The sequence below is a fragment of the Myodes glareolus genome, chromosome 22 (assembly GCF_982192425.1).
Source record: "Myodes glareolus chromosome 22, mMyoGla1.1, whole genome shotgun sequence".
NCBI lineage: Eukaryota > Metazoa > Chordata > Mammalia > Rodentia > Cricetidae > Myodes > Myodes glareolus.
This window is the reverse complement of record NC_142047.1, coordinates 52,768,398-52,786,604: the sequence shown is the minus strand read 5'-3', so window position 1 is coordinate 52,786,604 and position 18,207 is coordinate 52,768,398. Positions and strand designations below refer to the sequence as shown.

Below are 18,207 nucleotides of genomic sequence, written 5' to 3'. Positions count from 1 at the left end.
AGACAGATATTAAATTCATGGGCAGCTATGACTGGAAGAATTTAGTGTCAGCAATATTAGAAGCTGGTTCTCAATTAAAAGACAGAACTTGGTGAAGAGAGGAAACTGGGGCCCTGGAACAATGAGGTAGGGCTAGAGGTCATGAAATTTTCCAAGACCAAATTATTGGTGAGAATCGGTATGCTGATTTTCAAAGACAGTATATGTTGGGTGATAACACTCTGATTCTATATCATATAGAAGCTTTGAATGCTTCAGACAGAGTAGAAGAATTAGGTAAGAGGACTGAATCATTTTCTAAAATTATATACGTGTTAATTGTTATTGTTGAACAGTAACTGAATATATTAAAGTTGATCTTCTAATAACCTTAGACCATTCCTCTCCATATTTCTAATGATGTAGGAGCACTGACTTCTAAAGATATGAAAAAATTAAAATTTTAGGCATTTTAATTGTGGCAGACAAGGTCACCTGAAAAGGGAGTGTGGGCAAATTGCTTCTAGAAGCAATGTTTATTATAAATAGAAATGGACTATGCAGAAGGTATGGCAAAAGCTGGCATTGTACTAATGAATGTAGATCAACAACGGACAGGCCAAGAAACCCTTTGTCATTGGAAGCTACCCTGAGGGGTCTCTCACAGACACCAGGAACAAATGTAGTTCAGTTGTTCCCTACAAGCATTAGGGAAAAGTCTCCACAAAACAATTAAATGCTATAATGCATGTTGTTAAAAAAAATATGACTCTGGATGTCAGAAAGTTTTAGAAAATAAAAACAAAATTATCAGGAGAAGCCATAAAGCAAACATTTTGGCAAGCTTCTGTAAATGATCTAAGACCAAAGTTAAAAATACAAATGGATGATATAGAACTTGAGGGTTTGGTAGACACAGGTTCAGATGTAACAAAAATTGCAACAGAATCGTAGCATCCATGTTGGCCTCTTCAGGGAGTAAGTTATTGTGGACCAGGGGAGGTCAGCTCCCTGATGGGCTCCAGTGCTGTGAAAAGGAAAACCTCAGGTTAGCAAGTTTAGAAAACTTTTTTGCCTGAGGGTAATTAGAAATAAGTTTCTATCTCTCTGGTAAATAATGAAACACAGATGTTTTCTGATGGTAACTTTCTCTTTACTTCATCTGAAAAAAAAATCTTTCTAAAATAATCTCTCCTTGCCTGTCCACTCCACTGCCCCCTCTCTTTCTCTACCTTCATTCTCACCCTTCTTTGCATTACTTCCCCTTTCTCACTCACTCTGCTGCCTCTGCTTTTTCTCTCTCGCTCTCTCTGCTTTTTTACTCTGCTTTTTACTCCTCCTCTCACAGTGCAACTCAGGACAAATATGTTATTTTCAGAGACCCACCCATACTCATAACACATGTTAAATTATGTAGTTTTGGGCTGGAGAGATGGCTCAGGGGATAAGAGCACTGGCTGCTCCTCCAGATGACCTGAGTTCAATTCCCAGCAATGGCATGGTGACTCACAACCATGTGTAATGAGATCTGACGCCCTCTTCTGGCCTGTAGGCATACATACAGGAAGAATACTGTATACATACTAAATAAATAAAGCTTAAAAAAATATGTAGTTTCTCTCAGGCTTGGAATTTCAGAATGACTGGGCAGTGAGGAAGTGGCCTTGCACATAGCTCTAAATTGGTGAGGGTTCTCAGACAGTAAGTAAACAGTTGGCTGAACTTTGGGTTTGGGGAGTATGTGCAGACTAAAGATCCTTCAAATCCTGGGCATGAATTAGCAGAACAATATGTAAGAAAATTATCTCATGTGTTTGTCTCTAGGGCAGCCAGATATTGTCTTGGGATGCAACCAGCCTGTTTTGAAGCTTCAGAGGATGTGGCTCAGTGTGTAAAATGCTGTCTTTTTAGCTGAGAATTCAGTCAGTCTCAGTCAAGAAAATATTCTAGTATTATTCCTGTTCATCAATGTTATACAACTTAAGCAGAAAATCATCTTCTCACTATCCACCGCTATATTGTGCCCAACAGATGGAATCTATGCATGAGATAAACACAAGCAGTGAGAATATGCCCAGAACTATTCTGAGGGAAGATATGAAGTCCTAGGGAAGAAAGGAAGTGACTCTCGAGATAAATTACAGACAGAAACAGCTGGTTCCCACGGTCAGTGATCCCACAGCCTTACCAGGTGGGACTCTCCACCAGGAAATCACAAGTCTGATGGGTCAACTTGTTAAACACTAGTTGTTACTGATGTACGTTCCCATAGCTCTCTGCAGTAAATGTTCAGCTTTTAGGGGTTGGCAGTTTGTCTTAAGTAAAACAAAGTGCAATATGGGTTGAATATATGAGGCCAGAAGTACAGATAGAAAAATTAAGACCATATGTGGCTATTATAACTATGAATTTATGGAAACATGATCTGTTGCATCAATAAAAAATACAGATTAACAGTCTCCCAATCTCAGAAAGAAACTATAAAATAAGGAATGCTTCTGAGAGAAATCAAAAGACACTATTACAGACAGTCACAGATCATTCAAGCTGTACATAAGCATGTCACAAAAGTTGTTGATATTTCAAATAACAGCCCAATCTTTTAAATGATTGACTGACAAACCAGTTTGGGTGGAACAATGGCCTTTGATAACAGAAAAATTACAGACCTTAGAACAGTTAGTATAGGAGAAGATAAATGCTCAACATATTGAAGAACCAACCAGTCTTTGGAAATCTTCTGTATTTGTTATGAAAAAGAAAGCCGGAAAATGAAGGATATCAACATATCTAAAAGCCACAAATAAGGATATTCAGTCAAAGGGCCCTTTGCAGGTTGGAATTCCCTTGCCTTCTTTATTCCCTATGGGATGACATATAGTGATTGATTTAAAAGGCTGCTTTTTTACTATACTATGACAACAAGAAGTTAGAGGAAAACTTGCCTTCACAGTGCCTACTTATATCATGCTCACCCTGTTAAGAGATATCAGTGGAAGATTCTTCCACAAGGGATGTTGAACACTCTCACCCTGTGCCATTATTTTGGACAACAGCTATTGGAAATAATTCATGTATAATTTCCTCAATCTTTAATTTATCATTATATGAACAATACCTTATTAGTTGAGGCATATATAGATACTTTAGAAAAAATGTTTGAAAAAGTAAAATTTGCAACAGTTTAAAAGAAAGACAGCAAAATTCAGTAAGCAGGGATAGATTCATGTACCAAAACATAGATCATATCTTTTTTTGTTGTCTGACATGTGCATACCTGGGGACATAAGATTAGTCATCATTGATGAAGCATGACAAAACAGAATTAGCTTTTTAAAAAATATTTTTATTAACTAATTAATTTATTAATTATGCATATGCCTGCCTGTCAGAAGAAAGCACGAGACTTCATTACAGATGGTTGTGAGCTACCATATGGTTGCTGGGAATTGAACTCGGGACCTCTGAAAGAGCAGCTAGTGCTCTTAACCTCTGAACCATCTCTCCAGCCCCAGAATTAGCTTTTACAATCATTTCCCCTCAAGTTTAGTTATTATCGGTGAAGAGTTATCTTTTATAATCACTTTTACTCGTCAACTGTGGTGGCACTGCACAAACTAATTTCTAAAACATCTCTGTTTTATCATCTTTCCACACCATTTTTGAACATGAATCTACATCCCTGTGTAGAGCAGAGGTAACCAGCTCCTCTAACTTTGTTTCTGTATATGTAACATAACTCTGGGGAATTTTGTGTAAGCTAGACAAACCCACTTCTCCTTAGTTCACACGATCATCAAGCATCTGTTAGAGTAAGTTTAGGTTCAGGTTTGTTGGGTCCTTGGAAAGAAATGAGCTCCTACTTGGTTGGTGTGGGATTCTTTCATGCTTTTATCCTGGGGTACAGGCACTAGGCAGTTCATGCCACTAAAGCCACCCCAGCCACTGGCTTACCAGTTCCCTGTCTCAAGCCCAAGCATAACAGGGAAACTAAACACGGATAGTTAGAAAGAACTTTGGAGTAGAAGAAGCTCCAGGGGAGGGCTATCACTGCGTAACCCTTCCCCTCCTCTAATGATTCTGAACTTAGATGGAGGTGGAAGTGATCATCACTGAGATTGATGAGTTTTCAGTGCATATGGGGTGGAGCTCTAAAGGAGTCCACAGGCCTTGTACAAGTTTCTTTCCTGAAGAGAAAAATTACTAATCTATTCAGGAGGGTGACTGTCAGAATACACCAAGAACTCATGGTGTTACATCTATTTCCTGAGTTCTGGGATTAGTGGGAACATGTGTCGATCCTTCCAATCTGACTTCAGTTATGTAGCCTTTGTTTAGGACAGGTTTTAGTGCATAGCAAATCCAAAAGACAGGCACAGATGTAGCCCTGTATGGCAAAGGATGGCCTTAAACTATATAGCTGAAGATAACATTAAGCTCTGATCCTATCTCTATCTCCCCTATTTAGGCAAGGCTGCGTGGAGCTCTAACTGACTGCTAGGACTCACTGGATGCTAGGCAAGCCCTCTTGCAGCTGAGCTACCTCCTCTCCATCATCCTTTCCCACAGCGGCACACCTGTTACAACTGCTGTGCAAATTCTACTATAGCAAACCCTCCAACTTTGGGCAAAGAGCTAAAGATATGTGTGTGGCATTCCAGTATATACAGAATAATTTCACCACCCATAAAAAATCATATCCTTTTTCACCTAGGAGAAGGGTCTATAGTTTTCGTATAATATTTTTGGCTGGTTTTTGGTACTAAGCATTATTAAGACTGATTTTGTAAAATGGGATGGGAAATCTCCCTCCTCCCCTAGCTTCCTTCTTCCTTCCCCCAGGTGTCATATATCCCAGATTGATTTTAAACTCACAAATAACCTCAATGCTAAGAAACTGACTTGCTCTCCCATACCTGATTTATGTGAAGCTAGGGTGGAACCCAGGGCTTCCTGCATGCTGGGCAAACACTTTACCATTCTATCGACCCCAAATTGAGAATTATTGCTAACTTTTGAAAGAGATTATGGAGAATTTGTGTAATTTCATTTTAAAAGATTTGCTAGAATTTACCAGTTAATTCATTTGGGCTTAGTATTGTTTGAATAGCTATAAATCAATTCACATTTTAAAAGATTTTTATTATTTTCCAGTTTGTGCATGTGTGCCTGTGTGTGGATATGTGCACATGAGTACATGTGTTTGTGGAGGTCAAAGGTGTAGGATTCCCTGGAGTTAGAATTACTGATGGTTGGGAGCCATGTGACTTGGGTAGTGGGACCCAATCTTGGTTCTTATGCTGAGCCATCTCTCCATCTCAACTCACGTAAAATTATATGTGTGTGTATATAATAAAATATGCTATCTATAACATGTTATATACATATAATATGATATTTATATTGTTTTATGTATGGGCATGTGTTGAAAGAGAAAAAAAGAAAAGAATACCACCCTGGATGCTAAAATGTAAGGCCTTAGAGACTAACAAGTCAAGCCTTTGCTGTAAGATAAGGGGGAGGAGGCCTTTTGTCCTATGGCAGGATATGAGTCAGGGTATTTACAGCCAACCATCGGGTCTCTAGCTAGGGAAGGAGGAAGAGATAAGAAAAACAGGAGGCCCCTGAGCAATTCCCCCTCCTTGGTATCTAGGTGAAAGGTCAAGAATTTGCCACTCAGCACGCGCTCTTAGCCTTGTTTGAATGGACCAATAGAATGAATCCCCGTAACCAAGCATCTCGCTTCTGTTCCCGCGCTTTTGCTCTCCTATAAAAACCCCTCGCCCCAGCCTGACGGCGCGCAAGTCTTCCGAGAGACCTTGTCGCCCCAGGTACCTGTGAATTCGAATAAACCTCTTGCTGTTTGCATCCGTAAGAGTGGTTTCGTCTGATCTGTGGGTCCGGGGTCTCTCCCGAAAGGAAGACATCCCTCAGGGGTCTTTCATTTGGTGTGTTGGCCGGGAATTGAGGCCCCCACCCAGGGACCACCGACCCACCATCGGGAGGTAAGCTGGCCACCATTCTATATGTCTTATGTCCTGTCTTACGTCTTTTGCTTCTGAGTGTTGCGCTGCGAATTTGAATTCTGTTCGATTCAGCTGAGTCGGTCTGTATCTGGCGGGCCAAGGAAGGGACTGATGGGTCCGAACTTCTCCCCCGTGACCCTGGGAGACATTCCAAGGGTGTCTGGAGCCCTATTTTTCGGGGCTCATCTGTCGGAACCCACGACCAGAGTCGGACTCTTTGGGTCGCCGCCCTCGTTCGAGGGGTACATGGTTCTTCTGGATGCCAGGGATCCGGACCCTCTCCGAAGCCTCCGTCCTAATTTTTGCTTTCGGTTTTTCGCCTAAGCCCCACAGCGTGTTTGATTGTCGGTCTGTTCATCCTATTGTTTATTTTTGTGGTTTGTCTGTTCGTTTATTGAAATACTAACATGGGGCAATCTCTAACTACCCCTTTAAGCCTTACTCTAGATCGGCACCTGGGAGAGTTTGGCTTATGATCCACCCCCCTCCCCCGAAGATCCTACTCCCTATAATCCCCCCCCCGCCTGTTGCCTCCCCCCGTCGCGAGCAAGCTCTGGGGAAAATGTGTACCGTTCCCCCAGACTCAACCTCCCAAGCATTTCCCTTGCGACAGGGAAATAGCGGCCAACTTCAATACTGGCCCTTCTCCGCCTCTGCTGTGCCAATTGAATTCAGGTTCTGTATTTTCGGTTTTGCAGTCGCCCGTGTCTCGGGAGGAGACAGGGAGGGTGATCAGTAGCGCCTGGGAGATTCCCGTCTGGGTGCTGGTGAGGATGTGGAAATTCTCCTGGATTGGAGGAACTATGTCCTCTCAGCCGTCTGTATTTCTGGAATGGTTTTGTCTGTCTCAATGGAGACGGACATCTGTTTGCGTGTCTTATGTGCCTTTTTGTCTTGTGACTTTGATGATTGGGACAGACTGTGACATTGACTATTGAATCAGTGGTTTTGTCTTTCTAAAGCTTTGTTAGCCTTTGTGTATCTTCAGTCTCTTGTTTTGTCCTACATGCAGGTAGCGTGTTCAGTTCTCTGGTGAGATACGCGGGTGGCGTTTCTCAGTTCTATGGTATGATACATGAATGGTATGGTCAGTTCTCTGTAGAGACTGCATGGATAGCGGTCTCATTTCAAAAATGGCTGGTCACACGCATGAGGCAGCTTGAAGTTTTTAGTTTGTTTGGCGCCTTTGTCCTATATGTCTGTGTAATATATGTTGTTCTTTTGTCCTGACTTAGACTGACGCTGACTACTCAAATAATGACTTCTTTGACTTTGATATTGAGATCACTTACAAGACTTTAGAGATATGGCCTTAAGCATAGGGATATATTTTCAAAAACAAAAAAAAATCTGAGGATAATCGCTATGACCTAAAGAGGTTAACAATCTTTTTTTTTCCTCAACGCTGTGTACCACCCTGCCCCCCCATGCTGTTGGATGAGTTCCCTCTGTCTGCCCTGGGAACTATGCACCTCAAACCTTTGGTCAAAGCTGACCAAGGCTTAACTCCACCTATGAAGAACTCTTTCAGATTCTATGGGTTATAAATATTATAAATATATGTCATCATTTATAGAGGCTGGTACAGGATTTTATGTGCTGTTCTTGTTTAAAAATTATCATTGGTTAATGTTATTATTTTTAAAAAATGAGTCTATTGTTGATCTCAAATGTCTCACACTGGTATAGGATTGTATGTGCTGTTCTTGTATGCTGTTCTTATTTAAAATATAGCTACATATCTCCACTGAGAAAAACCACACGAAAGACTTTGGTAAGAGTTTTTATGTTGTCTATAAAGCAAGAGAGATTTTGGTTAAAAAATATGTAAACAGATGGGCCTTATCTAGCTCCCCATATATATTTTTAAGGTCAAACTTAAAGCAGGTAGGGAGCAGCTGACAGTCTATCACCGCAGGGCTCTGCCATCTGTGTTTCTTGGGCATTTAAAAGAGGCTTACAGACATTATACTCCCTTTGACCCAACCTCTGAATGTCAATGGTAGCTATGGCCTTTATAGGACAGTCAGCATCAGATATTAAGAAAAGTTACTATGGTTAAAAGGGTTCCAGGATTATATCTTGCAGGATTTGGTTAAGGAGGCAGAGAAAGTGTCTCATAAGCGAGAAACTGAAAGAGAGAGAGAGAGAGAGAGAGAGAGAGAGAGAGATGGGAGGCAGAAGAAAGAGAGGACTGGAGGGATCATAGACAAAAGAGAAATTTGATAGAATTTTGGCCACAATGATAGGAGAGAAAGAGAAGATAGGACCTAGACAGATAGGGAACCTGGGCAACAGAAGACCAAAGTTGAATGAAGATGGACAGAGGCACCCCTTGGACAAAGAACGATGTACTTATTGCAAAGAAAAAGGACATTGAGCAAGAGAATGCCCAAAGAAGAAAGGAAGGGCCTCTAAGTTACTGGCCCTAAAAGAAGATGATTAGAGGGGACGGGGCTCGGACCCCCCCTCCCCTGCACCTAGGATAACCCTGACTCTGGAGGGGACCCCTATGGACTTTCTAGTGGACATAGGGGCTGAGCACTCTGTGCTGTAACAACCATTGGGGAAACTAAAGAATAAAAAGACTATAGTAATTGGAGCAATTGGACAGAAACAATATCTATGGACCACCTTACAAACTGTAGATTTGGGGAGAGAACAAGTGACTCATTCCTTCCTGGTTATTCCCGAGTGTCCTATGTCTAACAAGTCAAGAGACTTGTTAGCAAAGTTGAAGGCCCAGATCAGGTTTACTCAAACCAGGCCAGAGGTGATTAAAGCCTTTCGTTGATTGAACCAGTGACCTTCGCTCCCCCTGCTGTCCTCAATCCCGCTACCCTACTGCCTGAGACTGATGACACCTCATCTACTCATCACTGTGCTGACATTTTGGCAGAAGAAGCTGGTACCCGAAATGATCTGAAGGATCAGCCTTGGCCTGGGAGTCCGAGCTGGTATATGGATGGCAGCTGTTTCATGGTTGAAGGTATGCTTTTGAAATGATCTGAAGGATCAGCCTTGGCCTGGGAGTCCGAGCTGGTATACGGATGGCAGCTGTTTCATGGTTGAAGGTAAGCGGAAGGCAGGGACAGCAGTGGTAGATGGGAAGCAAATAGTCTGGGCATAGCCTCCCTGAAGGACGTTGGCACAAAAAGCCGGACTTGTGGCTTTGATACCAGCTCTACGAATGGCAGAGGAAAAAGTCTCAGCATCTATACTGACAGCAGGTATGCTTTTGCTACTGCCCATATTCATGGAACAATATACAGACAAAGAGGACTGTTAACATCTGCAGGAAAAGACATATACTTGTCCAAGACACCAAAAAGCTTGAGATGCTGTGGCTGAAGAAAATCAGATGGCAGACTCTCTGTCTTGGCAGAAGAAGTAGTCAAAAACTGCAAGGCCTGTGCTATGATTAATGCAGGACACTCCATATATGCTCCTGGGAAGAGGCTCAGGGGCGATTGGCCTGGAGCCTACTGGGAAATATATTTTACAGAAATTAAGCCAGCCAGATATGGCAACAAGTACTTATTAGTTTTTATAGATACCTTTTCAGGCTGGGTAGAAGCTTTTCCTACCAGAACTGAGACAGCCAATGCGATGGCTAAGAAGATCAAAGAAGAAATCTTCCCAAGGTTTGGGAAACCCAAGGTAATTGGGTCTGATAATGGACCTGCCTTTGTTGCCCAGGTAAGTCAGGGACTGGCCGCCCAATTGGGGATCAATTGGAAATTACATTGTGCTTACCGACCCCAGAGTCAGGACAGGTAGAAAGGATAAATAAAATTCTAAAAGAGACCTGCGGAAATGACTGGACAGCCCTCCTTCCCTTTGCCCTGTTCCAGGTTTGAAATACCCCAGGGCGATTTAAACTCATCCCTTATGAGATCCTATGTGGAGAACCACCACTGCTCACTGAGTCGGGTGAAATGTATAATCCTGATGTTATTCTTTCTAGACCTTTATTTTCCCCGTCTAAAGGCCCTTGAAGTGGAGAGACACCAGATCTGAAAACAACTGAAAGAAGTATGCATCTCTGCCTGAATCCACGCCTCCCACATGAAGCGAGCTCCTGAACTACACAAATTACAGTATCCAAGGCTTTTGACAATGCTACCAGTCAAGAGGCTTGTGTTTGGAGGGCTAATCGTAGACGGACTCTTACTGAGGTTATGTAATGAGACTCTAAAGAGCCCTAAGACTCCTGACACCTGGTACTTGGTTCCTGGTTTAGGTAGATGATGGGGTTGTAGTACAGGCTTGATGCCTTGCGTGTCAAGTTTTTGATAATACCAAAGATTACTGTGTGCTTGCACAACTGGTATGTGTTTGACAGGCACCCAACTCACTTTTGACGAGAACCTATTTCTCTGACACTAGCAGTAATCCTAGGCCTTGGAATAGCTGCCGGTGTTGGGACAGGTACTGCTGCCCTAATACAGGCCCCTCAGTACTTCAATGTATTAAGATTTGAGGGCTTTAGAACAATCTGTTTCCAAACTCGAAGAGTCATCGACTTCCCTCTCAGAGGTGGTCTTACAGAATAGAAGGGGATTAGATTTGGTATTCTTAAAGGATGGAGGATTATGTGAATAGATCTCCCTGGATGACTACTTTGATATCCTCTCTTATGGGACCACTCCTAATTTTGCTTCTGCTACTGATATTAGGTCCATGTATATTATTAGAAAAAAAACAAATGCTGTTTAGATTTTGATGTTACACCTCCAATACAGTGCTTTATAAGGTCAAGAAGATACTGAAATCTAGTTCTATGATTAGAACTAGGCACTAGAAAAATGGGGGAATGAAAAAGAAAAAAAGAAAAGAATACCACCCTGGATGCTGAAATGTAAGGCCTTAGAGACTAACAAGTCAAGCCTTTGCTGTAAGATAAGGGGGAGGAGGCCTTTTGTCCTATGGCAGGATATGAGTCAGGGTATTTACAGCCAACCATCGGGTCTCCAGCTAGGGAAGGAGGAAGAGATAAGAAAAACAGGAGGCCCCTGAGCAATTCCCCCTCCTTGGTATCTAGGTGAAAGGTCAAGAATTTGCCACTCAGCACGCGCTCTTAGCCTTGTTTGAATGGACCAATAGAATGAATCCCCGTAACCAAGCATCTCGCTTCTGTTCCTGTGCTTTTGCTATCCTATAAAAACCCCTCGCCCCAGCCTGACGGCGCGCAAGTCTTCCGAGAGACCTTGTCGCCCCAGGTACCTGTGTATTCGAATAAACCTCTTGCTGTTTGCATCCATAAGAGTGGTTTCGTATGATCCGTGGGTCCGGGGTCTCTCCCGAAAGGAAGACATCCCTCGGGGGTCTTTCAGTGTGGAGGTCAATGGACAACCTCAGGCATTGGTCCTTACCTTTTTACTTTGATTTGAAGTGGGTTCCATTATTTCTAGCTGGTGCTTAAGTTTATCTCTCTTGCCTCAAGGTTTCTATGGAATCTCCTGTCTTTGGTTTACATCTTGTGTAGGAACACTGGAGCTATAAATTCACAACACTGCTCTTGGATTTACATAGGTTCTGGAGAGCAAAATTTGAGTCCTTAAGATTTCATGACAAGTACTTTCACCTACTGATCCAACTCCACAGCCCCAGAGTTCGTTCTGAAGGACCCCAACTTCATTGGGGTCACAGTTAAAACTGGTTTTTAACCTTAACCACAGTTATAACGCTCTGCAAAGGTTTTCAGATAGCAAGCTCCATTAAGGCCTCCGGAGTCAGGACCTCCAGAGCGCTGAACAAATAACAGGCCTAATTCAGGACCTCCACAATGCTGAGCAAAGACACCTGAGCAAAGATAGCCTCATCTGGCTGCGAAACATAAGATTTATGGATAGGTCATAGGAACAAAGAAAGAGAAGATTGCGAGGCCTGAGTCACGTAGAAAGCGGGGCTCATCACGGATCAGGGGCTATGCTATCAGACATCTAGTCGCCAGCCAGAAAAGGGGAAGGCAGGATGAGAGGAACAATAAACCGCCAAGCAGTCCCCTCAATGTTATCTAGGTTAACAATTTACCACCCTGCATCTCGCTTCTGTAAACCTTGCTTTTTGCTCCCCTATAAAAACCCCTCACCCCCAACCTGCGGCGCGCAAAGTCCCCGAGAGGCTTTGTCGCCCGCAGGTACCTGTGTACCCCAAATAAACCTCTTGCTGCTTGCATCCGGCTGCGTGCTTTGACTGGTCTTTGGGCTTGGGGTCTCTCCCGAGGGAAGACGCCCAGCGGGGAGTCTTTCATTTGGTGCGTTGGCCGGGAATTTGGAGGCCCCTATCCCGGAGACCGCCGAATCACTGTCGGGAGGTGAGGCAAGCTGGCCAGCACTTCTATGTTCTATGTTGTCCTATGTTCTACTATGTTCTATGTCCTATGTCTTTGGCGTCTGATTGTTGCGCTGCGAATTTGAATTTGTGCGATTCAGCTGGGTCGGTTTGTATTTGGGCGGGCCTTGGAGAGGAGCTGACGGGCTCGAACTTTCCCCCCCGCACCCGGGGAGACGTCCCGCGGGAGTTTGGAAGCTCGATTTTCTTTTTTTCGGGCTCATTTGTCTGAACCCACGACCAATCGTCTGAAGGTACGGGGTTCGTTTGGGAGGTGGGGGTGTCCGGAGCCCCTATGGTAACCTCCGTTTGAGTGGCGTGTCTGATTGTCGGTCTGTTTGTCCTACCGTGCATCTTTGAAGTTTGCCTGTTTGTTGTTGGAACACCAGCATGGGGCAGTCTCTAACCACCCCTTTAAGTCTGACTCTAGATCACTGGTCAGATGTCTCTAAACGAGCGAGCAATCAAATGCTAGAAGTCAAGAAGAAAAAATGGCAGAGTCTCTGTTCCTCGGAATGGCCCACATTCAATGTGGGCTGGCCGCGGGACGGCACTTTCAGCAAGAATGTTATTTTGCAGGTCAAGGAACGAGTCCTCGATAAAGGGCCCCATGGGCGCCCTGACCAAGTCGCTTACATCGTTACTTGGGAGAGTTTGACTAACGACCCACCCCCCTGGGTGGCTCCCTTTGTTTTTCCAGGGAAATCCCAACCCTCCCTAGGTCTCACTCCTTCGGCCCCTTCTCCGCCTCCGTCTCCGCCTTCTCCGCCTCCTCCGCCTTCTCTGCCGCCGCCTTCCCCTCCTCCGCCTTCCCTATCAAAGACCCCCGTCCCTACAGTCTCCTCCCTTTATCCAGCACTGACGAAGGAGGAGACCCCCAAACTACATGGGGGACCGAAGGAGACCCATAAGCAGCCATCTGTCCTCCCCCCTGACCCAGATTCCCCTCTTGTCGACCTCCTATCCGAAGATCCTCCCCCCTACAACCCCCAGCAGGAACCCGGAAGTAATGAAGCGGATCCTGCGACCCCCCTCACCCTCGTCACGGAGCTCCCCACCTATTGCCTCCCCTGTTGCTAGCAGGCTCCGGGGAAAGCGTGAACCGTCTCCCCCGGACTCCACCTCTCAAGCATTTCCCCTGCGACAGGGAAATAACGGCCAGTTTCAATACTGGCCCTTTTCCGCCTCTGATCTATATAACTGGAAACAACACAATCCTCCCTTCTCCAAGGATCCTGTGGCATTAACCAGCTTAATAGAGTCTATTTTACTCACACACCAACCAACATGGGACGATTGCCAACAATTATTACAGACCCTCCTCACTTCTGAGGAAAAACAAAGGGTCTTCGTAGAAGCACGAAAGCAGGTTCCCGGAGAAGATGGGAGGCCAACCCAATTGCCCAACGAGATTGATGCTGCCTTCCCCCTCACTAGACCTGACTGGGATTTTACCACGATCGCAGGTAGGGCACACCTACGCCTTTATCGCCAGTTGCTTATTGCGGGTCTCCGAGGGGCTGGTCGTCGCCCCACAAATTTGGCACAGGTAAAGCAAACGATTCAAGGGGCAGATGAGTCTCCAGCAGCCTTTTTAGAAAGGCTTAAGGAAGCATATCGTATGTATACGCCTTATGATCCCGAGGACCCAGGACAGGCTAACGGCTTGTCGATGTCCTTTATCTGTCAGTCAGCACCTGACATCAGGAACAAGTTACAGAGGCTGGAGAACTTGCAGGGGTATACGTTACAGGATCTACTTAAGGAGGCAGAGAAGATCTTCAACAAAAGGGAGACTCAAGAAGAGAGAGAGGACCGTATCCGTAGAGAGAAAGAAGAAAGGGAAGATAGATTGAGAAGGGAAGCAGAGGAGAAGGAGGAGGCTAGAGATAGAAAAAGGAACAGGGAATTGAGCCGCCTCTTGGCCGCCGCAGTTCAGAGCCAGGAAAGTCGACAGGGAGATAGGGTGGGAGAGCGAAGAGGCCCTCGCGTGGAACGCGACCAATGCGCCTACTGCAAGGAAAGAGGACACTGGGCGAAGGACTGCCCTAAAAATACTCGTAAATCTAGAGGCCCCAAACCACGAGCCTCACTCCTGGCCCTAGATGAGGACTAGGGAGGTCAGGGCCAGGAGCCCCCCCCTGAGCCCAGGTTAACACTTGATGTTGGGGGGCAGCCGGTCACTTTCCTAGTGGATACTGGAGCTCAGCATTCGGTTCTTACCCGGTCACCTGGACCGCTCAGTGGACGGACCGCTTGGGTACAAGGAGCCACTGGCGGAAGACAATATCGCTGGACCACCGAACGGAAGGTGCAATTAGCAACTGGTAAAGTAACTCATTCTTTCCTACACGTTCCAGACTGCCCCTATCCATTACTAGGGCGAGACTTACTCACCAAACTGAAAGCCCAAATTCATTTTGAGGGGGCAGGAGTTCGAGTGTCGGGCCCAAACGGGGACCCCCTCCAGGTCTTGACTTTACAATTGGAGGACGAATACCGGCTATATGAACAGGACCCCAAGGTACAAGGGGCCAGGGACTTGGACATATGGCTTACAGAGTACCCACAGGCATGGGCTGAGACGGGAGGCATGGGGCTAGCGCTACAGCAGCCCCCATTGATTGTAGCCCTAAAGGCCTCAGCCACTCCGATCTCAGTCAAGCAATACCCCATGTCAAATGAGGCCTACCAGGGGATAAGGCCACATATCAAGAGGCTATTAGAAGAAGGCATCCTGACCCCCTGCCGGTCACCTTGGAATACCCCCCTCCTCCCAGTAAAGAAACCAGGGACGAAGGATTACAGGCCGGTGCAGGACCTCAGGGAGGTAAATAAGAGAGTTGAAGACATACATCCGACCGTCCCCAATCCGTATAATTTACTAAGTACCCTGCCACCTTCTCACACCTGGTACACGGTGCTAGACTTGAAGGACGCCTTCTTCTGTCTCAGATTAAGCCCCAAAAGTCAACCCCTTTTCGCCTTCGAATGGAGGGACCCCGAATTGGGGATTTCAGGCCAACTGACGTGGACCCGGCTCCCACAGGGCTATAAGAATAGCCCCACCCTATTTGATGAGGCTTTGCACCGGGACCTTGCAGACTTCAGAGTTCAACACCCGTCATTGATCCTGCTCCAGTATGTGGATGATCTTTTGCTGGCAGCCCCCACAGAACATGACTGCCGACAAGGTACGGGGGCCCTGTTGCAGACCCTGGGACGGCTGGGCTATCGGGCATCCGCCAAAAAGGCCCAGATATGCCAGACTGAGGTGATTTATCTGGGATATAAGTTAGAAAAGGGACAGCGTTGGCTCACAGCCGCACGCAAAGCGACTGTATCCCGCATACCTGTACCCCGAAACCCCCGCCAGTTGAGGGAATTCCTGGGGACAGCTGGGTTCTGCCGCTTATGGATACCAGGCTTCGCTGAAATGGCAGCTCCCCTCTATCCCCTTACCAAGCAGGGGGTCCCATTTGAATGGACAGATAAACAACAAAGGGCTTTCGAGAACATCAAACGGGCCCTCCTCTCCTCCCCGGCGCTGAGTCTGCCGGACGTTACTAAGCCATTCGAACTGTTTGTTGATGAAAAACAAGGATATGCCAAGGGGGTTTTGACCCAAAGACTTGGACCATGGAAGCGCCCTGTCGCATACTTATCAAAGAAATTAGACCCAGTGGCCTCAGGCTGGCCCCCTTGCCTACGGATGGTAGCAGCCATTGCCGTCCTTATTAAGGATGCTGGCAAACTGACTTTGGGACAGCCCTTGACCATTCTGGCACCCCATGCCGTCGAGGCCTTGATTAAGCAGCCCCCTGACCGATGGCTCTCCAACGCCCGCATGACCCACTACCAATCCTTGCTGTTGGATACGGACCGAATCCAGTTCGGACCTGTAGTCGCCCTTAATCCGGCGACCTTGCTACCCGCACCGGAAGGACCAGACCAGCATGACTGCCTTCAGATCCTCGCAGAAATGCACGGAACCCGGACGGACTTGACTGATCAGCCCCTCCCAGATGCGGACCACACCTGGTACACTGATGGGAGCAGCTACCTGCTGAATGGAGAACGTAGGGCGGGAGCCGCAGTTACCACGGAGACCCAGGTAATCTGGGCCAGTGCCTTACCCAGCGGCACCTCGGCCCAACGAGCTGAACTCATCGCTTTAACTCAAGCTCTTAGATTGGCAGAAGGTAAGAAGCTGAATGTTTATACTGATAGTCGATATGCCTTCGCCACTGCACACATACATGGAGAAATATACCGGAGACGAGGGCTCCTGACCTCAGAAGGCAAGGAAATTAAAAATAAAGCAGAGATCCTTGCTCTATTAGAGGCCTTATTCCTCCCCAAAAGACTGAGCATTATGCATTGTCCCGGGCACCAAAAAGGAGATCACGCCGAGGCCAGGGGAAATCGGCGGGCGGATGAAGCAGCCCGAGAGGCTGCATTGGGACCACAAATTCTTCCCCTAATATCCGAGGCCGTCCAATCCACAATAGACTGGGCCTATGATAAAGAGGACATACACATGCTCCAAAAATTGGGGGCAGAATACAACTCAGCTAATAGACGGTGGATTTATCGGGGAAAAATAGCAGTGCCCATAAAAATAACCCATGAACTTATAAACTACTTACATAAATTGACCCATTTGGGTACAAAGAAAATGAAAATCCTCCTAGACAGAATGGAGACTGGACAGTTCCTCCTGAACAGGGATAGGGTACTCCAACAGACAATAGACAATTGCAGGGCCTGTGCCCAAATTAATACAGGCCACTCGAAAACCCTCCAAGGGGTGCGTCTCCGAGGACACCGGCCTGGCATCCACTGGGAAATAGACTTCACCGAAATTAAACCTGGTTTGTATGGATACAGATACTTGCTGGTTTTTATAGACACCTTCTCAGGATGGGTAGAGGCCTATCCCACCAAACATGAAACAGCCAGGATGGTTGCCAAGAAGTTATTGGAAGAAATTTTTCCCCGATACGGGATGCCAAAGGTATTGGGATCTGATAACGGGCCAGCCTTCGTCTCCCAGGTAAGTCAGTTGGTGGCCAAGTTACTGGGGATTGATTGGAAATTACATTGTGCTTATAGACCCCAGAGTTCAGGACAGGTAGAACGTATGAACAGAACTATTAAGGAGACTTTGTCTAAATTAGCACTCGCAACTGGTACAAAGGATTGGGTGTTGCTCCTACCCCTGGCTCTATATCGAGCCAGGAATACTCCTGGGCCACATGGCCTTACCCCATTTGAAATATTGTATGGGGCACCACCTCCAGCCGTACATTTCTTCGATACGGACATTGCAGACTATGCTAACTCCCCTTCTCTACAAGCCCATTTACAGGCCCTGCAGCTGGTACAACAAGAGGTCTGGAAACCCCTGGCAGCAGCCTACCAAGACAGCCTCAACCAGCCGGTGGTGCCCCATCAGTACCAGATTGGAGACACCGTTTGGGTCCGCAGACATCAGACCAAGAACCTGGAACCGCGCTGGAGAGGACCGTTCACTGTTCTCCTGACCACCCCAACGGCGCTTAAGGTGGACGGAATTGCTGCTTGGATCCACGCCTCACACGTGAAAGCCGCCAGCCCAGGAGAACAGACGACTAGCCAGAAGAAAGGATGGAAGGCCCAACGTTCCCAGAACCCCCTAAAGATAAGACTGGTGCGGGAATAATGTTATGGGTATTACTCTTTCCAATGTTGATCTCGGGATCCATGGGGGCTCGTAATGGAAGCCCCCACATAATTTACTCCTTAACTTGGCAGATTATTTCCCAGACCGGGGAAATAGTCTGGAAAAAAACTGGCCAGCATGCCCTCAACACCTGGTGGCCGC

General features: G+C 46.1%; 2 protein-coding genes across 2 annotated transcripts in view; one reads left to right on the top strand and one right to left on the bottom strand.

The window, feature by feature from the left end:
* Positions 1–18,207, bottom strand: part of LOC148118594 (uncharacterized) — a 150,297-nt gene that overhangs the window by 105,653 nt on the left and 26,437 nt on the right.
* LOC148118595 (uncharacterized) lies at positions 11,634–18,045 on the top strand. Its single transcript, XM_087900615.1, is given in 2 exon segments — positions 11,634–13,178; positions 13,282–18,045. Coding segments are annotated over 2 exon segments (5,211 nt in total). The 5' UTR covers positions 11,634–12,731.